Below are 23,429 nucleotides of genomic sequence, written 5' to 3'. Positions count from 1 at the left end.
CACACAGTGGAGTCTTTTAGCTAATTTCTTGAAAAATGCTCAAAAAAAAACCCTCAAACCAAATCCAAAAACCAACCAAACAAGAAACCCACCAAAAAAACTAAGCCCCTAATGAACAAAAAAGATCAGGGAAAGGAAGGTACAAACTGTGGGTAATCTAACAAGTTAGACTGTAGAAGTTGAGTTTTCATTAAAAAGAAACGTGTTACGCTCATCTTTAGAATTATTTTTTTTTTTATTTTTTGCCATAGAAAGCTCTAAGAACTAATATCAAGTATTGATTAATGAAAAGTAGAACACAACTTTAAAAAGTACGTTAAGGAAAGACTGTACAACTATATACATTACAGATCTTGCAAAAATGACAAATGTTTCACATGGAACAGTTCTTAGGCAAAAGCTGTAGAAGCCAGTGTTCAATGTATATAGTCGTCAGCTTCTGCATCTTTTTATAAGCTGCATGCCTTAACAGTACAAAATAAATAAGCAGTCAATTGTTAACTCAGAATTTGTTTAATTCATACACTGGAATGCTATGGTATGAATCCCCAAAGAAACCATACAATGAGGACGCAGCCACCATTATCATATTTTGCAGCAGATTCATTAATGTTTTTATATGCATATAAATGACTGTGAGGTTTGCTACCATACTCCGTTGAAATTTTTAATTTTTATATAAATGCTTTTTCAGATTTCATCTTTTTCTTCCATTAGCCCAAAGCCAATTTCTTAATATTTACATAAGGTTTTTCATTAAGTTAAACTGGAAGCTAAGTGTTTACAAAAACAAACAAAAAAACAAATGTAAGTGCAATAGCTAGGAATCTAAATATAAAAGCTCATGGCCCCATAAAAAAGTTTTAAAAGAATGGATTTAACATGTTTCCAAACCAATAAATACTGTAAGTGAAATAAAAAATTGCTTTACATGACCTCTGGACTTCTGGTATTAAAAATCACTTCCAAGGAAAACTGAAGACCCTGAGACACATGCAAGCACGAGTCTTCTAGCAAAAATAGTTACAAAGCCCTAATTTTCCAGTTTTCCTCCAAAAGGAGGCCTTTAGTAGGCACAGCTTAATTTAAGGTTTTAAATATATCAGCAGCAAATATTGATAGCCATTATGCTTAATTATTACTGAATGTACACTTTGCAACATATGCTTAACTCCAGATGTGTCACATCAATAACAAAAATAACATTGTATTTTTCTTGTCAAGAGCAAGTCTCAATGTAGCAGGGAGCCCGAAAGTCAGAGCTACCCGTGCTAACACCCGGCACCCATACTTAGGTCTTGTGAGTATCACCTCTGGCTGCTGAAATGTCATCTCAGATAACATCCAACCTGTAACACGTGAAAGCATACCCCATTATAGTCAAAGGGGTCTGCAATATGATCTGGAAATAACCAGGTATATCACGTTCCTGGCCTACAAAACAGAAGTGGTGAGCATTACATGCATAAGGTAAAAAAATCCTCCTTCTCCCGTCGTTACTCTTACAGATTTCTGGTACCCTTTTTTATAGCTCAAGTTGTATTTGAACCATTTACCATTTAAATGTCTTTCTGGCTAGAGTACTATATGTCTACAACCTTAACCCTGAAGGTTAAGATCAAGATGATTACTGAAAACGTTAAAAAGAAAAGAAAAAGCTTTAACTGTAATTTAAGCAATTAAAAGTGAGGATAACTAACTAGTACTATGCACAACAATCTTTCTCAGTCATCTCTAGAACTTAAGCAGTTTTCATATTACCATTTACAAAAATTCAACAAGTCACTAAATCTGAAATGCTAAACTATGACTCCAGTAAACAGCTGCTTGTTTTTCTCAGTTCTACTGTTTCCTGTTCAAGCTGGACATCTGATTTATCTTCTAAGTGCCTAAACATGTACCAACTGCAAGGAGAAAAAAAAAAAGGACAATAGAATAAACCCCAAACTGAAAGTAGATGACAACTAGACAACTGCAGAGAAATGATACTTTGGATTATGGTGGATGGAGGGTATTTTTTGATTATTTATTTAGTTCTCATGCTTCCACACCCCATAAATGGGGAAAAATTATCCAAATCCCTGTTTCACTTAAATATCTAGACAAACAGGCATACAAGATCCTCAGCAGTCTCAGTGCAAAATTGATAGAGCACGTAGATTATTTAATCATTTTGAGAAGTGAATTTCAAAGCCTTCAGTGAGGGGAAAAAAAAAAAAAGTATTACTTTCATTGTAAGTATCACTTTTTTTAAAATACCAGACTGAAGTCCTTCTTGAAGAGGGAAAAAAGAACAGCACTTTATTCCAAACTAACTACTGGCATCTTTTCCAGAAGTAAGAAAACCTAACATTATTCCTCAAGCTTTGAAAAGGCAAAATTATCTCCTTAAGCGTTCTAAGCTTATTCACTATTGAGCTTTGTGGGTTTGGGGTTTTTTTTTCCCATTTCAAAAAGAGCAAAATACAATGGTCCAGACATTGAATACTCTGCTCACCATACTGCCAAGTATAAATAGTTTGTTCAAGTTAGCCCCAACTGAGTATCTCTTGTTGGCAAGACTATTTGCATAAAGACAGATGATTCATAGTGCTTATAAAAGCAGAACTAAGATGCTAGTTCAAAAATACACTGCTCCAAACTACTGAATCAGTTATTTTGGACCCTAGCAGTAACGCATTGTTCACAGAAATAAATAGGAGTTGTGCGATTTTTTGTTTTAATAAAAAATGGTTCCATATTCAAGAGACTGATGAAAAATGTTACTGTTTTCTTGGCTAACGTCTAAACACAATTCAGCATTAAAGTGCTAACATGAAAAAAAGGGTTTAGATGGTAAGTATGGGTACGGGCAATACCTCAATTACTTTAGAAGAAATTGTACCTCTTCAAGATACAAATCCCCATGTTTTGATCAAAATTAACATACCAGAAAACACTGCCAGCTCCTTGGAAATGTCTAATTCTCTATTCAAGTAAACTTTCAGATGAATCGCTTCCACAAAATCACTTGCAGCTACTAATGATCCATCTAAGTGCTACCATTTGATGACTTGGTAGAACAAGTTAACTTGTTTTCACTTTAACATTTGATTTTACAGTGATTTTAACAGTTCGTTTAACATAGCTGCAATATTTCTGCACTGAATCCTTTTTCCAGTATTTCATGTGTTTCAGTAAGATTCCGGAATTACAAACTCAAATTCAGTACTTCCCTCTGGTGGATTTTGCTTAAAAATTGCTTCATTTCCCTGCGGAATGAAAATGTCATCCCAGGTAATTTGTTTGGCTGGAGGGTTAGATGTTGCTCCTTCAGTGCCATCCTTCCCTGTGCCAACACGATAAACAATTCCACCCTCGTTTATCACTGGTATACTGCTTGAGTGATTAGTAATGTATGCATACTGTCTGATCTGCAGAGACCTGCAAGGGTGCAATCGATAAAGCTTGGTATCTCCGGAAGGGTCTTGGCTATGAACTGATCTTATGTGGGAGGCCGTAATTTGGTAGTTGATGAAAGATTTGCCACACGTCAAGCACTGGTACCTCCGCTCACCCGTGTGGTGAATTTCGTGCTTCGTACGGTACTCTGCAAGAGCAAAAACTTTGTCACAATATCGACACGGATACTTTTTCTCCCAGGAATGAACATTAAAATGTCTCCGTAAACTTGTCAGACAAGCATATGATCGCTTGCACACAATACAGATGTAGTAGACTCTTCCATCCACTATGAGCTCGTAATGGTCATCGTGCTTTACTTTCATGCGTTTTCTGTTTGGAGAATCACCACCAGATGTTCTAGGTGTTTCATCAAGCTTGGCTTCGCCTTCCTCAGAATCACCCTTTACAGGAATGACTATGTCATATGTATCCTCACCGATATTTGCATAAACCTTACAGCCTGTGGACAGGCCTTCTATTTCAGTTGCTGTATCTAATGTTATGATTTTCTGTCCTTCTGACACATTCTTTGATGCTATACCCGAACTGAATTCCTTGTTGTTTCCAGTAAGGACGTCTGAGATTTTTATTTTAAATTCTCCAGGTTTAGAAGATGGCTCTTGTGAACATGTAACAACCTGTTTTTTCTGTACACCTGATCCTTCAGTGGTTGCTGCCTTGGGTTCAGAAGATTGCTGAACCAGAGAGCTACTGCTGACTGAACCAGGACTAGAGGAGCTAATGATAGCGACATCATCTTCAACAACCTCTTCATCATCAACAGCAGTTGTTTTCACTTCAGTTAAGGAGCCGTTATTAGATGGCTGCTGGTTCTCCTCCACTAAATTAATTGTAGGGGTCACATGTGTTTGATGTGAGGAGCTGGCACTTAGAGTTGAGTTAAGTAGAGGCTTATTTAGCACAATGATATTAGGAGTCAAATGCTGCGGTGTTGCAGAGACAAGTGATTCGGCACTTGATTGTGGCTGGTTTGAGCTTAGCTGACTGGCAGAAGAGGTGAGTTTTTGAGCTGCTGTGGTGCTCGTCAAATGGGGAGAGCCACCACTGCCACATGATTTTTGGTCAGAAGCTCCAGCTGAACTTGGGGAAGGTTGGTTCTGTGTTGCAGCATTTGTATCTTTAGTACATTCTTTCGGAGGAACAATCTCAGAGCAAAAAATTACATCATCATCCTCATCATCTGAATCACACATTGTAATTTTTGTAGTCTCATATTCTATGCCATGTAAGGAGAACGACTGTGTTATAACCGGCATCCCATCCGTCACCTCTTGACTCTCTGGCCTTATTACAGGTACTTGTGTTTCAGCATCCTTTTGAGCTGGGCTGGAAGTTGAAGTTTCTGAAGCACCATCTTTAACCTCGCTCGGCATGTTTTTTCCTTCAGGCGGAGGTATGCCCAGATCAGCTATGAATTTAACGCCCAGCTGTTGCCCTGATTTAATCAGTTCATCAAGTAAATCGGATCGAATGCTGATTATTTTGGAGCTATAAATATAGTTAAGAATTTCTGCAAAAATTTCTGCTCTTACAAAGCTCAGTTCAACCACTTGCCCAGCCACTGAGAAAAGCTGGTGAAAATACGTGCTTGAGGCCGAAAGGATGTTTCTGTGAGCTCGAAATTTCCGGTCCTCCACGATGACAGTAACATCACAGAAAAGTCCATGGCCACGTTGTTCATTCAAAGACTGAAGGAGCACACTAGAATACTGTGTGTCTGTTGCAGAAATCAGTTTTTTCCCCTCCATTCCTACAAAGAGAAAGTAAAAGGCATCAAATTAGTAAAAATACAGATTTACCATTTTAACTGCATGACAACGTTCCCACATTTACTCTTTATTCATTCTTTTCAAAAAACAAATCGGAGATACTGTTTATAAGCTATATGCTATAGCACTCTGCAACTTTGTTTCTTATTGTTATTTGTCCCTTCACCGTCTACACAAGGTATGTGCAATTCTGAAGATATCCTCTACTCTTACAAGGTGAGGAACAGAGAAACGCCTGCGCATCTGATTCAAAAGCAAATAAGGTAAATTTGAAAACGGAGAAGACGCAAGACTTGGGTCCCTCAAAAGGCTTTAAACATTATTAGAGATTTTTTTTTTAATTGTGAAAATATTCTGAAATTCTTATGAGAAAGCCTGATAACATCCAGGTTATTTACAGGCCAGACAAGATGATCCGTGCATCTATATATTACCAGTCAGCTGAGGTTAATGAAAACACTACTGATACTTCACTTCCTTGCCCACAGAAAGAAACATTTTTCTTTACCCCTCCTCATGTATTTGTGAGGTTGCCTTGTGTTTGCAACCAAGATCCTGAGGCAGCACAGTAACAAAACAGATCTGTAAAGTCAAACTAATCCATTTACCGGCGCTTCCCATTTGATGCCACCTAACAAGATGAAAAAAAAAAAACCAAAACCAAAAAAAAACCAATATCAAAACATACAAACAACGAGTTAAAGGCGGCAAGCCTTTCATTTTACTCCTCAAAGTTTATTTCCACCTCCCGGCAGGGCAGGAGCAGACGAGGAGGCCGAGGACACCTCGGCCCCCGCCGGGCGGAACAGGGCAGCGGCGGCCGCAGCACACCCCGCTCTCTGCCGGGGTCAACCGCCCGCCCCCGCCGCGGCCCCCGCTGAAGTTTACCATGAAAACGAGCGTTTCGAGCCGGAGACGGCACCGTCGCGGAGGTGTTTTCCGGGATCCCGCCGCGGCGGCGCTGACAGGCGGCAGGCCCCGGGGAGCGGCCCCTCCGCGCGGCCAGGCCGTGCCCGCCGCCGCCGCTTCCTGCTCCAGGCGAAGCGAGCGGGGCCGGCCCCACAGGCAGCGGGAGAGGGAAGGCGACCCGCGGCGCGGAGGAGGAAGGCAAGGGTCCGCGTTACCTGCGCTCCCGCCGACCGACCCCGCACAACGGGCACCGGCTGCCGCCGCTTCTCGGGCTCCGACGCCGCTTCTCGGGCTCCGACGCCGCCCCCGCTGCGCGGCCGCCAGGGGGCGCTGCGCCGCGCTGCCCTCCCCTGCGGGGCCGCCGCGCTCCGCCCGAGCGCGATCGTCACCGTTCGACTCCCCGACCCGAACGACCTCGGCAATATTCGGGACCGCTCGGGGCCGGAGGGCGGGGCGGAGCGGGTCCCCGGCCGCCTCAAGCCGGACCCTCAGGCTGGGCTGGGGAAGCCCACGGCGGGCGGGGACACGACCTGATCCGGGCGGCTCGGCGTTCTGCCGAGACCTCCCTCCCCGGCTCGCCGGGAGACCCTCGGCCGCGGAAGCGGAGCTGGTTCGCGGCTCCCGGGAGCCTCCGGTCGCCGCCTGGGGCTGCACCGCCCGGGTCGCCGCCCCCCCTCGCCCCAAGGTGTGACAGGCCCCAGGGCCCCGCTGTGTTGGGCCGCGGCGGGGAGCGCCACACCTCGCCGGTCCCCGGCCTGGCTCCACCAGAGGCCTTGGGCCAAGCACATAGGCCTTGTTTCGGCCTTGGCAATCCTTGCCCGGCTTCCAGCTATCCCGCTCCCTCACCCCAGGCAAAACCGGCTGTGAGCCCCCCCAACATCTGCCTTAGGTCTGACCGTGTTGGATGCAGCTGTGGAGACACGATGGCAGCAGGTTATTTCCTGTGGTGGCTCATTTCCTTCCCGGGGGCAGAGAGCAGGCTGGCACTGCCATGCCAACCGCTGACGCGGCCGGCACCTCCACCCAACGGAGAGGAGATCTCCCGCGACCTGAACCTGGGCGCCCACGCTCGCGCGGCAGGATCGTTCATTTTGTATTCCTTGCACCACGGTGGCACGTGTCAGACTCCGGCAGGAGCTGTACAGATGCAAGGCCTTTGACAAAATGCGGCTCTCGGCACATTCGCCATGTGGTCATCAAAGTGACACATCCACAATGCGGTCTCTTGGAAACTGTCACTGCTTGTGAATGCTCAAAGAGCGCCAAGATCATAAAAGATATTTTTCATCTTCAGTTACTGATCTGTTCCTTTTCTTTTTTTCTATGGATTTTGTCGACTTGAACAACAGGGGTTTCTTGATTTTTCTGAAGATTCAAAAACTTTGCCAAGAACAAATGTCCTTCTATCAAGTTCGACTAAAAACATTAACAGGCTGTAGGCACTGGCACAAACGACTGCAATCCCTTGCTGCATATATCAGCGACAAAATGGTCCTGCCTGACTGTATGAGCCTTTCTAGCAAGAAAATCACCTGGCATGCTCCCTGTATTTGTACAGCTAGTAGCAGAAGTGCCTTTTTGAATCAAGCCTTCAGACAGGAAATGGTACAAAGCTGGTTTCTGATTATTTATAGGTTTTTCCAGAGAGCTGAGTAAAGAATAATCAGGGGAAAAGGTAGGCTTTTTTTTCCTCATATAACCCCTCAATTTACTTTTCTGCTTTGATATAGGTTCTAAGTCACTTTTGCACAGGAGGTTATATTAAATTAAAATAACACTATAATCGTTTTAATTCTTAATGTATAATCCAGTCTTCTTTTTTTCTCCTCCAGAAATGTCTGATGGTCCAAATTAAACCATTTCTTAGCCTTTCATCCTACGGCTTTAAGGACTTTTCTTCTCCTCATCACCTATCTCATTTCTAACAGGAAAATTTACAGATAAAGATGAGTACTGCTTTGGAAGGAGCCCTGCTTTTGAGGCATTGTCATTTCTCAAAAATCAGGTTTGAACTGCTTACCCTTAGGTGCAGAAATGCTGGTTAATTTAAAAGATGCTGGGCTAGCTGTGAGAGTTGCACGATCTTCTTGACTTTTACCTTTTTGCAGAACCTTCTCTCTATGGCAACTTCTTAGATCAGATATAAAATCTGAACCCAACTGTCACCTTGCCATGGTCTGGGCAGAGTTAATGCTCTGACCAGCTTAAAAATTTTCACTGAAGCTGCCACTTGATTGTCCTGCATCTAAATGCAGAATTTCAATGTGAATATTTTTTTTTGTCTAGCATGCATCTCTTAGTTTTGGGGGAGGGGGTCCTCTTTTCTTTTTAGCTAAGCCTAGAGAGTGTTTGGTGATTTGACTCACATAAAAACTTGTATAGTGACAAATTAAAAGAACCGTTTTATCTAAGATATTGACAAGAAACATCTAGAATATAGAACTAATGTGATGTTCTAGGGACTGAAAAAAATAGGTAAGAGACACAATAGCAACTTTTATTTTGATGCATAGAAGTAATTGAAAAAAACTGGGATGGAAGCTCTGAAAACACGAAGTACAAATTTAAAGAAGTGATGTGTAGGCTTTTGTGAGAAGACAAAAAAATAGGCAATTCAGTAACAAGTTTTCAGTTAAGCAACATGAAGAGCTCTCTTCTTTTTTAAAAATACAATCTGTGGGAACAGAAAATCCTTTTAAAGACTTCACAAATCTGAGAGATAAAGAAGCAATCTCTGTCATGGAAAAAAAAAGTATTTTACATTAAAATAAATTAAATTTGATATACAGGACAGTGAATTTCCCTTTGAGGCCTTCAGTAAAATCAAAATTCAACAGTTATCCTAGCTAAGGCTACTTTTAGGGAAAGAAATATTCCACTGTGGGATTTCAAATAAAACACCACTGCTTCTGAAGGACTCTAAAATTCTAATATCCACCATTCGTGCTTCAAGGAATTTTCAGAGAGCAATTCTCCTGTCAATCCCATTTTATAAAGCCTCATATAACTGGATTTAAAGTCCAGAGATACCTTTTATTGACATTAGTAGTTGTTGTAGATGCTGTTATGTACTGTGTATATGCGCATTGTATAATCTGTGTGTAAAAATACTTCAAATGACTTTACCATATTAAGTAAGAGAGGTGCAGAGTGCTCCTGAGAAGCAGATGTTTCAGACCCTCGGGTGCAGACTGGAGTGGCCTTAGCAGGAGAGCTGCCTCAGTGCAACCGAAGGCTGGTGGCAGCTCTGCCGGGCACTGCAGTGCTCGCTGCCTCTGAAACCCCTCGGCCCTCCACCTCCCTGCCTCAGCACACAGTAAGCCCAGGCTCCAGTGCATGGCACACTGCCACCGGCCATGTTTCAGGGTCTTCTACCTCTTTTCTGGGGCAGCCCTGAGCCCTGGCTGGGGGGATCCTGGGGGAGAAACTAGGGAGGGCCACCTGCCCTCATGAAGGCCTCGGGTGCTTTTACTTGCCACGTGGATGGGTCCCTATGTTATGTGGATGGCCCAGCAGCTTCCATCTCTCTCATGGTTTGGTGACATGACCTCACATAACCAGCGCTGGGAGCGCACAGTGGCCTGCACTTCTTCCTGGAGACATCTGATTTCACATGGCATGGGGGTAAATGAGCTCAGGCAGCCTGTGAGGAGAGCGGGGATATGGGCTGCTAAGTCTCAGGATCACCCTGGGTTTCAGGGTCTTTCTGCAACTGGAAGCTCAGAGAGACAGTCACCGAGCCTTCATTCACGCAGTATGGGTTCAGCTGGCAAAAATACAGCCACTGCAGACTTCCAGCTGTCTCATTCAAATGACCCCACCACCCATCAAAACAACAAGCCTTTTAAAAGATAGCCTTATCTAGTTTAATTAGGCAAGCAGTAGTCCCTGATACTCAAAATCTTCACAAAGCCCTGCAGCAGGGAGATACCAGGCTGTCCTCGACAGACACAGGATCTGGCGATACACACACACAAACCCCTGGTAACATCTTTTCCATCCCCGTTCTGTATGTGGTTACATGCACGCAACATAATATACAATTTAAATAGGCTTCCTCCCTCCTACAGATTTTTTTTTTTTTTAATGCTGCTTATGGTAAGTTTGGGAACTGAAACAGCGTTTCATTTGTGAAAAAAAAAAAAAAAAAAAAAAAGAAAAAGAAAAGAGACCGATATCCTCAGCCGTCTTTTCTAGCCAGTATAAACCAGCATGGGGTTCTGGGATGGAGAAGCCGTCTGAACCCCCCACCCACCCCCCGTCAATGCCGTACTCGCAGGACCCGGCGACATCACCCTGCGCTTCCCAGGGCAGGACAGAAACTCGGGTGGCTTGTTTCAAACCGCTGCAAGGTGCCCAGACCCGGCAGCCTGAGGGGAAGGGCGCTCGCAGGGGGAGGACAGCGAGCGTTTTATTTTAGTACATCATTTGTATAATTTTCTCCCCAAATCGTTGCTGTTTCGAGTGCTTCTTACCCGCTGCCACCGAGGCCGGCGGCCGGAACCGTGACAGGCCGCTCTGGGAGGTGCCGTATTTCTTAATTTAAAAAAAATAATAATAATATCGGCCGTGACGGTCCCGGGCGGCGCCGGGCCCCGGTGCCCGGGGAAGGGGGAACCCCGGCGCGGGGGTCCGGTGAGCACCGGGGGGGTCCCTGCTCTCCCCCCGGCGGCGGGGCCGTGAGCTGTCCGCCGGGCAGTGCTGCTCCCGGGCCGCCCTGGACAGCTCCCGGGGCTGCCCCGCCGCCCCCGGGACGCTGTCGTCGTCGTCCCCCCGCCGCCGCCGCCGCCGCCTTACCTGGTACCGCCGCCGCCCGCGCGTCCATGCTGCCGGGGGGCCGCCGCCGGCAGCACAAAGAGACCCGCCGCCGGGAACGCCGCCGCCGCGGCGCCGTGTTGCCGCACGGGCGGATGGGGCGGTGCGCCCCGGGCCGGGCTCCCCCCGCCCCCCGCTTCCGCCCCGCTTCTGCCCCGGAAGCGGCTCCTCCGCAGTCGGCCGCCATGGCGCCGGCGTCGCGTTCCCGCAGCCCGCCGGCCGCCAGCCCCGAGCGCCGCGGCCGCAGGTCGCGCTCCCGCTCCCGGTCCCGGTCCCGCGAACGCAACGGCCTGAAGCGCCCGAGCCACCGGCGGAGCCGCAGCTGGTCCCGCTCCCGCTCCCCTGGCGGGCCGCGCTCCGCCGCGCACCACGGCCACCACTACCACGGCAAGGCCTGGCCCGAGTACTACGAGAAGGAGAAGGAGGAGATCCTGCGGCAGAGGCGAGCGCCGGCCGGGGGCTGTCCCGATGGCACTGCCGCGCCGGTTCTCCCCCTCTGCTCGGAGGAACCGGCGCTCCCGGGGCGGGGAGGGCAGGGCGGGCGGCAGGGCCTTTCACGGGCCGGCGTCGCGGTGCCATGGTGGGGGCCTTCCCCGCCGTCGGGATGGGTGGCAGGGCCGGCCGGGCGGGAGGGGACAGGCCGGGGCTGGGCTGGGAGAGTGCTCGCACCCGTTACTTGCCGTTACCCGACGTTAACCGACATTTGCTGCCGGCCTGCTGGTGGGTTCTTCTTGTTGTAGCTGCTTTAGGCGATCAGAAATGGTAATGGACAGCAGACTGGAGTCGTTTATGTGGTGGGTGTAGCAGGAGGCTTCAGTGAAAGTGTTTTTCATTACAGGAGACTCAATGAGAGAGAAAGAATTGGAGAACTGGGGGCACCTGAAGTCTGGGGACTGTCACCAAAGGTTCCTGACCCTGAGTAAGGAATATTCTTTCTTCCCTTCTGGTTTTTATAATGTTCAGTACATAATTTACAAAATGTCTTATTCCTACGCCAGTCCCTTTGCCACAATTCATGTTGTTTCAGTTCATTTCTGAATCACCATAAGATTCTTGCTTCCCCCCTCTCCCCCCACAATAATTCCAGATACCAGTTATGCAAGATATGATTTAGGTGACCAGGTGACGTTTGTGATGTGGTTCTGAAAGCAGTTTCCATGCTGCCAATCAGTTGTCTAATTCTTTACTCTATTGCAAGTATTGACTCAAAATCTGCAAGTGTGTGTCTGGTCATGTATGTATCTTTGATCTTGGATGCTACAGAATAGATTTTAAATAGCAAACTCTTTTTTTTATTCAGTTCCGATGAGCATACACCGGTAGAAGATGAAGAGGCAAAATCTAAGAGTAGTTCTTCAGATTCCAGCTCGGAAGGTATTTTGTTTTGCTTACATAGCTCATTTCAAAATTGGGAAGCTACCAAAGTCTAGAATTTGCTGTTGTTGCTTGCAAGAGGTTCACTGGCTTTGATGGGTGGAAATGAGTGTGGTGGGCTGCAGTTCCAGGGAGCGGGTTCTTTGGGAAGATCAGGAAATACATATGGAGCGAGGTGATCTTTGTCTGTTCTCTAATGCTATGTTTTAAAAACATTCTAGAGGAAAAAAAGAAAAAGAAGAAGAAAAGAAAGAAGAAAAAGCGAAAGGCATCCAAAAGAAAACGCAGAAAACATTCCGAAGACAGCGACAGCGAGTCAGAGTCTGAGCAGAACTCCAGTGGTAAGAAAAGAGGGGTTTGGCTAATGCGTGGTGCGAGAGCTCTCCTTCTGCGCCTCTGACCACAAAGCGACGCTTCTGGCTTTTGTTGCATGCTTGCCGTGTTCTGAAATTATGCAGCTGCAGCATCAATCCGGTGTTCTTTTCTTTCACCATCTTGCTGGGTTTGCCGTGCCTTTTCCTTGAGTGCTTGCAGTCCAGCCTCAAGAAAAAGGATTTCTGAAGTCAGCATCCATTGGGTGTCTCATGCCAGAGATATGGTCGATACATTCTCATATCGAACCACACTGGAGGTAGCTTTCTCTTGAGACTTTCTCAGTGTTATTTTGTACCTAAACAAATCGCATCTGAGGAGCTGTGCACTAAGGCATTCTGGTGGAGGCAGTTAGTTATTCACAGTGCAGTGAACTACTTAGTTATAGCTAATCATCTCTTTTTGATAATATATATACTTTCTTTTTTTTCAGATGAAGACAAAAAGAAAAGCAAGAAGAAGAAAAAGAAGAACAGAAAGTAAGTTTCCAGGTCGTTGTGTGTAATTCTACCTGCTTTTGACTAGAGGGCAGCGCCACTTCCTTAGCAGACAGTGAGAAAGGCTGAGCACTCTTGTAATTAGGGCTATAAATGCTGTCGAATAATCTTAATTTGCTGGATTTTCTTTGAATCTACAGAACCATGCAGCATAGGGGAGGACTTGCTGCAAACATAGGGAGCCACTTTCTAACGCTATATGAAAGACATAACAATTTATATATAGTCTTTGTTTTGCTGTGAGATGTTTTCTATGAAACAAGATCAATCTGTGTGCAAACAGCCCGTCTTCCTGGAGGTGGAAGTTGCCTTGAGAAACTAGTGACTTGAGTATGATTCCAAGCACTTTCTTTCATCTTAAATTTTGGTAAATACCATGTTTGTCTTTGACTTTATGACAGGAAGAAGTATAAGAAAAAGAAAAATAAGAAGAGCAGGAAGGAATCCAGTGATTCCAGTAGTGAAGATTCTGATGACGAAACATTTCAAGGGGAAGATCTCTGGATTGAGAGATCAAGTAGGTTCACCTGACTTTAAAATTGGATTGAAACTTCTTGGTGTCCTTTTCTTGAGTTGTTAGGTGTTGCTGACCTGTGTAACTGTTCTGATAACAAAGAACAATGGGCACAATATTAATCTTCCTCATTATTTGATTGTTGCAGAAAATACAGAAGCTGATAGCTTGATTGGACCAGAAGCTCCCAAAACCCACGCGTCTCAGGATGATAGGCCTTTGAAGTGAGTAGCCAGCTCTAACGGTACTTTGATCAAATCAAGTAAATCAAGCCTGAAGGTTACTCTTCAAAAGGGCTGTTATAACAACGTGGCCTGCATCAGAGAGAAATGCCGTGTCAGAAACTCACAGGCAGAAGTGGCGGTGGTGCTGGCCTGAATTCAGGTAGAAAAGTCTGGTTTATGCTTTTTAGCCTCAATTCCTAGAAAATCAATTGTAATATGCCTTTATTCTAACGCTCTGCAGTATTGTGACTTCATAGTGTCTTCATTACTGTTTAATCAGAATGGATTCAACTGGTAATTTGAGATGTTGTTGCTAGTGTTAGCCATAAGGAAGAAACAGGCCAATACGCAGGAAAGAATAAGGAAGCACTTAAAAATGCAGCTGTAGCAAGTAGCAAACAGGGAAGCCGGATTTTTGGCTCAGGCTCTCTCTATTTGAAACTCATTAAACTCACTGCTTTTTTTAAGCTATGGACATGCCCTCTTGCCCGGTGAAGGTGCAGCAATGGCAGAGTATGTAAAAGCAGGAAAACGTATACCCCGGAGAGGTGAAATCGGCTTGACCAGTGAAGAGATCGCATCGTTTGAGAGCTCTGGTTATGTCATGAGTGGCAGCAGGTATGGTTTTGGTGATGGTAACGGTTCAGTGAAGTTTTCAAGAGCTGCTTCCTCTGTTGGCCGGTCAGAAGACTGCTTCCAAGCTCTAGTTGAAAGCATGGAAGAGAAGGTCCTCTCTGTGCTTGCAATAATCTACACTAAACTCCCCATTGCTGTAGATAGATGGTGAGTTTTTTAAGGACACTTTCTCCTCAAGAGCAAAAATTCTTTCCACGTGATATACTTCTAATTATCTTGTGTTTCAAATGAGGAAATGCTTGTGTCTGGTGGCTCAAAGGTGGTGTGTTTGGACAACAGCAGTGATGTGCTGGCTCTTCAGTAGGAGAGAAATCAAAGTGTGAGAGGTTGGCTGCACTTTTTTCCTCTGAGTCCAACATGAATTTCACTTAGTGAGCCAGCAGCTGATACCCTGGGGGTAGATGGGGCTTCCAGCTGAGAGCAGACACCCCCAGAAGTCAGTTCCTTGCTCCTTCCTGGCAAGGCTTGTGTGCAGTTTGGATTCTCTACCCTAGGTATCTTTATTTATAAGCCCCTCAAAACATTCAGGTCAGTTGATGGATGGAAGCCGTGACGGGGCCATTATATCCCTCTGATGGGATATATATCGTGCTGATGTACACAATGTTCTCCTCTGCAGACATCGCCGAATGGAAGCCGTGCGTCTGCGTAAAGAGAACCAGATTTACAGCGCAGATGAAAAGAGAGCTCTGGCATCCTTCAACCAGGAAGAGAGGAGGAAACGAGAGAATAAGATCCTTGCAAGCTTTCGAGAGATGGTCTACAGAAAGACTAAAGGCAAAGAGGAAAAATAATTCTTTATTTGAACTGTACACTATAGATTCTACCAAGCAGCAGCTAATCTGTTCCAGTCATGATTTGAAAAAAGCTGCAAGTGCTGCAGTGCCTTTCACCCAACAGGGCCAAGCCTCAGGAGTGGATTATTTGTATCAAGGAAACAGTTACTTTTGTGAGATTTTCTTGGATGATTTGTTCGCCATCTAGAAGGAATCCCTGTAAAGTGAAAGGCTACAAGGCAGGGAAGGCTGGAGCAGGCAGGGAAGGCTGGAGCAGGCAGGGAAGATTAGAGGTAGCAAGGAATCAGACAAGCAGGAGGATTCCATGGGAGAGCTTCGTTACCTGATGCTGATAAGTGAGATTTTTTTCCATTATTTTGATTAATGAGAGTATACTGGCCATCAGAAGCAACCTACCAGTAACAGTAGCAAAAATGAAGGAATTCCTAAGTTCCTGTTTAAGACTGTCCACTTAGATTTTTTTTTTTCATAAGTCTTTTAGTTTTATTTTTTTCTCAAAGCAGTTGATCTTTGCTTTGTCATTCAAACTGGACTTGTAAATAGAAATGAGTTTGTAATTTAATACAGATGGGCTTCAATTACTTTAAAGCAAGCAGATTGCAATTGGGGTGTAAAGTAATAGTAATAGAAGGGTCTGATCGTCAATCCACCAAAGCCCGTGGTGAAGAACTAAGTTGCTTGCTTCTTTTTCTCCTATGTTATACATAGGTATCAGAGCAGTGGGGTGCAGTGGTTGGAACCCCTGGATGTACACAGGTGGTAACAAGGATGTATCTTTCAATTTATTTGATTTATTTTTTTTTATCTATGGAAGGGTTCTAGATTAAAACCTTATTTTAACTGCTGTGGTATTTTAATTTGGTATGTTTCAGCAGTATTACATAGCTCTCTTTAAACTCCGTACTCAGAGGCCTACTCCAGGTAATGCTTCTGTGGTGGTTATCTTTGATTCAACTGCATATTTCCAAATATACCCCTCCTTATTTTTCTCAAATGCTTTTAAAAACAAAGTGTTTTCTAGAGGGTTGGTGGGGGTTTTTTTTGTTCCACTAAATCTCTGTGTTGTAGTTTTGGCAACAGAGATTGTCTTGTATGCTTGTATAAAGAAAATAAAAGTCCTATAATGTTTGCCCTGGAGTTCTGCAGACCTGGTGTTTGCAAACAGCAAGTCCAGCCCAGCTGCCTCTTTCCATGTACACTCTGGAACCTGGTTCCGTCCTACCATACCCACACATCCCTGCAAGGGACCGTCACATAAAGCCAGCTGCCAGGTCAGGACATAGTTGATTTTGCACAGATTTAATGCTTTTTCTGTATCCACAAAGCAGAAATGCTAATAAGGAAGAGCCATTCTTTCTTCATTGTGTTTATTTGATTCTCTACTAAATACCGACAGAGCATTGGTGGTGGTGAATTGGAGCTGTTCATTAGAAATTTAGTCTTTCCGTGAGGATTATTTTATTTTCAATTATGTCCTTAAGCCACTTTTCTCTAAACTGATGCTGTCCTGGCCTGGAGGAGGGAATAAAAGAGGGTGAATAGTAAGACTAATACTGAACCAAGTTTGGCCAGCTGAGAACTGGCCTTTATTCACAGGGCACGCCTATCTGCTGAGAAAAAGACCACCAACTAGACCTGTGTAAACCCAAGACAAATTCATTATGGAGAAGGCAGATGCTCATGGGGTGTCTGTCCATGCCTGTGGTGGAGTGAAGCTGGTGATAAGCAGGGTCGTTCGGTTTTGTGTAGCAAGATTTTGACAGCTTCCTCCAACTCTCTGCTATTATTCCAAACTTACATCAAGCTCCCTCTTTGTTTTGGCATGGAAAAGCTTGCTAGAACCTTCTGAGTTGTGTCAGTGATGGAAAAGTAATAACATTTACCTGTGAATCAGCCTGCTGGACTCCAGAGTGTAGAATACCTCCACAGGCGAGGTCTGCAGAAGAGGAGAGACAGGGCAGAGTTTGCATAGAGGACCTCAAAAAGTGGACATTTAAATTAGATAAGAGCTACTATCTACTTCTTTAAAAATAACCTGTGTATTTGTACAACATTTCTGATATGGATTAAAATAGTTTTGGTTTAAAGCCTCTGTGAATATTCCCTTCTGAAGGCAAAGACTCAGATGTTAGAATTTAAGGCTTGTGCTAGGATGTAAGATTTCTGACCAGTGGCTATGAGCTGTTGCACTGGTTTTAGCTGGGGTAGAGTTGATTCTCTTCACAGAAGCTAGTTTGAAGCTATGGATTGGATTTGTGCTGGAAACTGTTGATGACACAGGGATGTTTTTTGTTATTGCTGAGCAGTGCTCACACACAGTCAGAGCCTTTTCTGCTCCTCACACCACCTTACCAGCGAGGGCTGGGGGCACACAAGGAGTTGGGAGGGGACACAGCTGGGACAGCTGACCCCAACTCGCCAAAGGGATATTCCATGCCATATGACGTCATGCTCAGCAATAAAACTAGGGGGTGAAGTTGGCCAGGGAGCTGCTGCTCCAGGACTGGCTGGGCATCGGTTGATTGGTGGTGAGGAATAGTTTTCATTTGCATCACATGTCTTAGTTCTTATTTTTCTCTCTCCTGGTATTTTTTTCCTTAAATTTTGTTGTCATTATTATTATTTGTTTTTTATAATTATTAAACTGTTTTTATCTCAACCCACAAGTTTTCTCACTTTCACACTTCCGGTTCTTTCCCCCATCCCACGGGGAGGTGGGTCAGGGGGAGTGAGTGAGCAGTTGTGTGGTACTTAGTTGCCAGCTGGGGTTAAACTTTGACATCTGTGGACTGCCACTTGGGCATCCACAGCTGGTAAGAAGAAAAGGTAAGGTTCTGGAGGTAAAAAGTCTACTCGGTACAATTTCTTTCTTTTTTTTTTTTTTTTCAAGCTACAACATCTGATTGTACAGATGACAAACTTCAGGCTGATCTGGAAAGGGGTTCTAAGACGGCATGAAGAGCAGTGGGCCAGTCTTCCTCTGCTGACCCCTCGTTCTGTAACATTCTGGCAATGCCCAGGCATTGTCAGCGTCTCGAGAGAGAGCTGCCAGCTCCTGGCCAGTCTCTTCACTGCCCTGCGTCTCCCTGCCTCAGGAGCCCCCCCCTGTACTCTTGTCCCTTGAGGGACTGGTGCATGCCATTTCTGAGTACTTACAGCAGGTTTGATTTTGGAGATCTCTATAATGAAGTAGACGCTTGCTGTTGCTCGTGGGATGGGTTTTCTGCGTGTTGGGACACTCCAGCAAACTCTGTAGTGGTACCGCTTGCTGTGCTTCAGTTCTTCTTCCTGGAGAAATTCTGACCAGTGAAGCCAGCTTATGTGAACATCCCATGTCTGCTGAACAAACACATTGCATTAAGATTCCCCCTGTCTAGTAGAGGTGACTTGAGGGAGGTGCTAAAAAGGAACTGAGGTGCTCTCCTTTAATTTTTCATGCTCCTCAAGAGGTGCATGACCTTCCTGAATGGATGGAATTGTCACTCACAGAAATGTATTCTTCAATCTGCTGTTGTCCTCTCTCCACTGTGAAGTTGTTGCCTGTGATCCACTGGATATTTTTGATGACACTCGTGGTTTCTGAAATAGATAAAATGCTGATAAATCCTGGGAAGACCCTGACTCATACAAATAGAGCAGGCACGCTACCTTTCTCTTTTTTTTCCAGCTCTGGAAGATATTCCTTTGTACCACTTCTCTCGTTTTCTGTGAGAATGTGAGCTTTTTCCTCGCTGTCAGAGTTTTCCTCTCCTTCGTCCATTGTCTTCACCTTTAGAAAGAGAAATGCACTGGAAGAGAGTTAGTCTTCAGAGCTGCAGGACCCATCTGAGAAACTTCAGGCTGTTCTGGAAAGGGTTTCTGAGACAGCACGAAGAGCAGCTGGGTGAGTCCCCCTCTACTGACCCCTTGTTCCATAACTCGCCTCTGCTCAGCCCTACTTACAGCTGCCCAGAGAGATTGCTGTTGCTTCCGAACTGCCCTTGCCTTGGTTGGGCCCTGGGGCACAGGCGGGTGGCCACCCGGAGGAGTCTGGTTCCAGGCAGGGGTGGCTGGTGCCTGGGGAGCTGCGCCCAGGCCCTGGCGGTGTCACTGTCTCTGTCTCTGTCCTTTCCTCCCTGGGGGAATGAGAGCTTCCCCCGAGGCTGTGGTACCCAGCAACCCAGGGAGTGTTTGCTCCATGTTGCCATGGCAGGTGGCTGCCAGCCAATGGGAGCACTGGGCTCCCGGCATCCCCATCGGCACTGGGTGGGGGGGCCCTATGGATAGAGACTGCAGGGCCCCTTTGGACCAGGGATCCTGGGGAAATTCCTCCTCAGCAGCCATAGTCTTCTGGAAGGGGAAGACAGGATGAGCAGGAAAGCAGATGTGGGATCCTGCCAGATTCTCTTTTTGTCAAGTTTCTGCCAGTCTCAACAATCTGGGAACTAAACCAGCCTCTGGTCTGTGCTCTGCCACACACGGTCTCAGCCCGGCCCATTGCACAGAGGTGCTGCAGGCTCTGCACACCAGCGCTTGGGACACAGAGCCCTTCAAGGGGGAAAAGACCAGAGACGCGAAGAGAGACCAGAGATGTTTTAGCAGAGCACAGCATGCTGAATTCCCAGCGACCGCTCTTCCAGGGGGACAAGGGGCTGTTACAAGGATTCAGCTACTAGGGGAATAAATGAGCAAAGTGTAGATCATAGTCCCTGTGGTCTGATAGAGATGTTTAGTGCTTGAAGGCGAGAGGAGGTAGTGAGAGCCATGGGTAGCTGGGTTAGGTTTGTACCAGATGGGAGAATGAATATCAACAGGTAATACCACAGAGCAAGCTGTGAAACTTGCCTTTGCTCATTAGCACACTTTATTCTCTGTTTCTTATGGGAGTTTTCCTCATTTGGTTTTGTCCCCTCAGTAACAAAGTTGGGAAGAGCAACTGCAGCATAGGTGTCTGCTTTGAAAGACAGGCGGGAGAAAAGGACCCTGGTGTAGGAGTTGTGCCAAGACATGGAGAGGCATCTGAAGGGGAAGTGGTCAACAGGTTAGAAAATTGCTTAGCAGCTGATGGGAAGGTCTTGTGCTGGAACCACTGAGGAGGCAAGATTTGGGACACAAACCCCTGAAGAGCTCTGTGTGTGTGACAGATGAGGCCCACTAATTTATTTCGTCTCATGCAACAGAGGAAGCTTCTTCCAGCTGCTGCTGAGGACATGCTGTAAGGTGAGCACAGCCTGAGGCATGGTGTCAAACAGACCAAAAATTCCCCATGGAGATACACTCACGCAGGTAGGACACATCTCACGAGAGCTGTTCAAGGCCCCTTGGTATCCAGAAGGATTACAGCAAACCCTGCCTAAAGCAGCCCTGGTTTGTTTTTCAGCTGTCTGTGTAGTTTGGGAGAGATGCTCAAGGCTAGTGTGAGCCCTGGAAACCTGCCTCCTCCTCTGCTTCGGGTCCTGATCTCCACATCTCCTACCTCTCTTATTTCTTGTCCTCCTGGTCTTTTCTCCCAGCTTGTTTTTCTGTCTCTCCAGCCAGCGCTGTACCTGACCAGCTGGTGGGTAAGTGCTTTGGGCTGGTGTTTCATTGATTCCCGAGCTCTTTTCAGCCCTTCAGAAAACTGGAACCTTGAGAAGCTTGTCAAGAGCCAAACCCAAGGCCAAACACATCTAGAAAGCACGAGCAGCTGGGCAGCTTAATTTAACAACGCTGTCTCAGAGCCTGGACACAGAGAAGTGTCAGATGTATCTGTCCCTGCTCAGTGACACAGACTGTGAGTTACAGTTCAGAACTACTGATGAACTATCAGAAACACTTCATCCCAACCCAACTAATCAGCAGAGGAATTCAGATGCAAATTTCTGTGTCTGAAGTTGCTGTTATTCATGCTGATGTAAATCCAGAATAATTCTGTTTACACCAGTGTGTTCTCTTTTTCTGCAATATTATCACTTTTTCAATATGTCTACAAGCAAATAGAGGGAATTATATTACAAATTCTCTGTGCAGAGCAGAGAAACAGACTTGATTACAGTCTGGTTTGGTTTTCCTGCCATCTACTTCCTACTGACTGATCTCTGGGCCAGAATCCCTGGTAGTATGTATGGCAATTAGCCTGTGTCTTGCTGATCTAATTGTCCTTATAGTCCAGCTGCCTGTCCTTGGCAGAAACAAATGCAAAAAAGTTAGACAGCCTGAACAGACGGATTGAAAAGAGGGGATTTAAAAAAAAAAAAAAGGAAAGGCAAAAAAGGTAACATAGAAGAAATAATTTCTTCTTTCCATATATTTCAGACAAGGTTCTGTCAATCTTGGTTACAGTCAGCTGAAAACAACTCCTGGTGCTGCTGGGCATCCTCAGTTCCCACTAGCTGTGGAAGAGGAAGAGGCTATTTTGCTGCCAGCCTGGCTGCTCTTTCAAGTAGACTCTGCCCAGCTGAGTAGGCATAACTTTCCAGTCATGGGGCTGGAACTTTCTCAGAAATTTCTCTGGTTTTTGGTTTGTTTGTTTATTTTTTATTTTTTTTCCCTCTGTTTACCTTTGCCCCTTGTTCACTCTGTGAACAAGGTTGTTCCACAGGCTGTGCCTCACAGTCAATCGGTGTTAACGGTATTGACACAAGGTCTGCATTTCCTCCTCCTATTTGCCATACTTTAACAAGCAGACGAGTAAGAGACATTGTTTGTAGCAGATTTAGGATGTAGCAGAAACAAGTTTTGGCTGTAAGTTGTGCTGGGAGGGGAGAGTCACAAGCTGCAGGTGACACTGGCTATTCTCACACTGCTGCACAGTCAGCAGGGTTCCTACGGGGAACTGCAGGTCAGCAAAAGCGAGCGCAAAAATAGGATCAGTCCTGCTGTCTTTCTGCATCTCGCTAGTACTTATTATCACAGATGCATCCATAATGGTAGTTTTGCAGTAGTCCTCTTGGCATTCCTTTTCTTGCCCGCAGACACCTGTGTAGTGTGTATCACAGTGCATAAAGTGAGGAAACCAACTCTGTCCAAAGCTTATACACAACTGTATTGGGTTTGCGTGGCAAGGGTTTGGTAGTGGGGGACTACAGGGGTGGCTTCTGTGAGAAGCTGCCAGAAGCTTCTCCAATGTCCGATAGAGCCGATGACAGCTGGCTCCAAGATGGACCCGCCGCTGGCCAAGGCTGAGCCCATCAGTGATGGTGGTAGCACCTCTAGGATAACATAGTTAAGAAGGGGAAAAAGTTGAAGTTGCTGTGCAGCAGCAATTGCAGCTGGAGAGAGGAGTGAGAGGAACACCTCTGCAGACACCAAGGATAGTGAAGAAGGAGGAGCAGGAGATGTTCCAGGCACCAGAGCAGAGATTCCCCTGCAGCCTGTGGTGAAGACCATGGTGAGGCAGGCTGTCGCCCTGTAGCCTATGGAGGTCCACGGTAGAGCAGATATCCACCTGCAGCCTATGGAGGAACCCACACCAGAGGCAGGGGGATGCCCAAAGGAGGCTGTGACCCTGTAGGAAGCCCACACTGGAGCAGGCTCCTGGCAGGACCTGTAGCCCTGTGGAAAGAGGAGCCCATGCTGGAGCAGGTTTGCTGGCAGGTCTTGTGACCCCGCAGGGGACCCCTTCTGTTCCTGAAGGACTGTCTCCCATGGGAGGGACCCTACGCTGGAGCAAGGGAAGAGTGTGAGAGTCCTCCCCCTGAGAAGGAAGGAGAAGCACACACAGCGTGTGATGAACTGACCCCAAACCCCATTCCCTGTACCCCTGTGCCACTTTGGGGAAGAGGCAGAGAAATCAGGAATGAAGTTGAGCACGGAAAGAAGGGAGTGGTGTGGGGTAAGTTTTTGGAAATTTGTTTTGTTTTTTGTTTTTTCTCATTACTCTGATTTGATTGGTAAAAAGTTAAACTAGTTTCCCCGAGCTGAGTCTGTTTTGCCCGTAACGGTAATTGCTGAGTGATGTCCCTGTCCTATCTCAACCCATGAGATTTTTGTTATATTCTCTCCTCTGTCCAGCTGAGGAGGGGAGTGTAGAGCGGCTTCGGTGGGCACCTGGCATCCAGCCAGGGTCAACCCACCACAGCAACACAGATACAAGGGCT

The 23,429-nt window shown here is 45.9% G+C and overlaps 2 protein-coding genes across 3 annotated transcripts; one reads left to right on the top strand and one right to left on the bottom strand.

The window, feature by feature from the left end:
- Nucleotides 1–244: 244 nt before the first annotated feature.
- Nucleotides 245–10,968, bottom strand: ZBTB33 (zinc finger and BTB domain containing 33). Of its 2 annotated transcripts, none has more exons than XM_074148113.1 (2): nt 6,359–6,450; nt 245–5,215 (listed from the first exon to the last, which is right to left on the bottom strand). In XM_074148113.1, exon 2 carries the CDS (start codon nt 5,211–5,213, stop codon nt 3,174–3,176), a length of 2,040 nt encoding a protein of 679 aa, XP_074004214.1. In that variant the 5' UTR covers nt 5,214–5,215; nt 6,359–6,450; the 3' UTR covers nt 245–3,173. The 2 variants fall into 2 exon arrangements, with proteins under 2 accessions (XP_074004214.1, XP_074004213.1); XM_074148112.1 differs by lacking the exon at nt 6,359–6,450 and adding an exon at nt 10,941–10,968 and having other exon boundaries at nt 3,174–5,215.
- A 142-nt stretch (nt 10,969–11,110) lies between these two features.
- On the top strand, nt 11,111–18,028 carry NKAP (NFKB activating protein). The gene is made up of 9 exons (XM_074147525.1): nt 11,111–11,400; nt 11,797–11,877; nt 12,259–12,332; nt 12,554–12,673; nt 13,138–13,183; nt 13,603–13,718; nt 13,864–13,939; nt 14,408–14,557; nt 15,195–18,028. The coding sequence occupies exons 1-9, from the start codon at nt 11,144–11,146 to the stop codon at nt 15,367–15,369; spliced, it is 1,095 nt and encodes a 364-aa protein (XP_074003626.1). The 5' UTR covers nt 11,111–11,143; the 3' UTR covers nt 15,370–18,028.
- Nucleotides 18,029–23,429: the final 5,401 nt, after the last annotated feature.

This window comes from Numenius arquata, chromosome 5 (genome assembly GCF_964106895.1).
Source record: "Numenius arquata chromosome 5, bNumArq3.hap1.1, whole genome shotgun sequence".
Taxonomy (NCBI): Eukaryota; Metazoa; Chordata; class Aves; order Charadriiformes; family Scolopacidae; genus Numenius; species Numenius arquata.
Note: the sequence above shows the minus strand (reverse complement) of the source record. Positions and strands in the feature narration are given on the sequence as shown.

What these genes read in the sequence shown, in the direction of transcription:
- ZBTB33 (XM_074148112.1), bottom strand. Translation starts at nt 10,968, where the DNA reads ATGGACGCGCGGGCGGCGGCGGTACCAG. An exon ending in GCGGGCGGCGGCGGTACCAG is followed by an intron (nt 5,216 to 10,940) that starts GTAAGGCGGCGG and finishes TTCTCTTTGTAG; the next exon opens with GAATGGAGGGGAAAAAACTG.
- NKAP (XM_074147525.1), top strand. Translation starts at nt 11,144, where the DNA reads ATGGCGCCGGCGTCGCGTTCCCGCAGCCCGCCGGCCGCCAGCCCCGAG. An exon ending in TCTCTGGATTGAGAGATCAA is followed by an intron (nt 13,719 to 13,863) that starts GTAGGTTCACCT and finishes TGATTGTTGCAG; the next exon opens with AAAATACAGAAGCTGATAGC. An exon ending in TATGTCATGAGTGGCAGCAG is followed by an intron (nt 14,558 to 15,194) that starts GTATGGTTTTGG and finishes TCTCCTCTGCAG; the next exon opens with ACATCGCCGAATGGAAGCCG.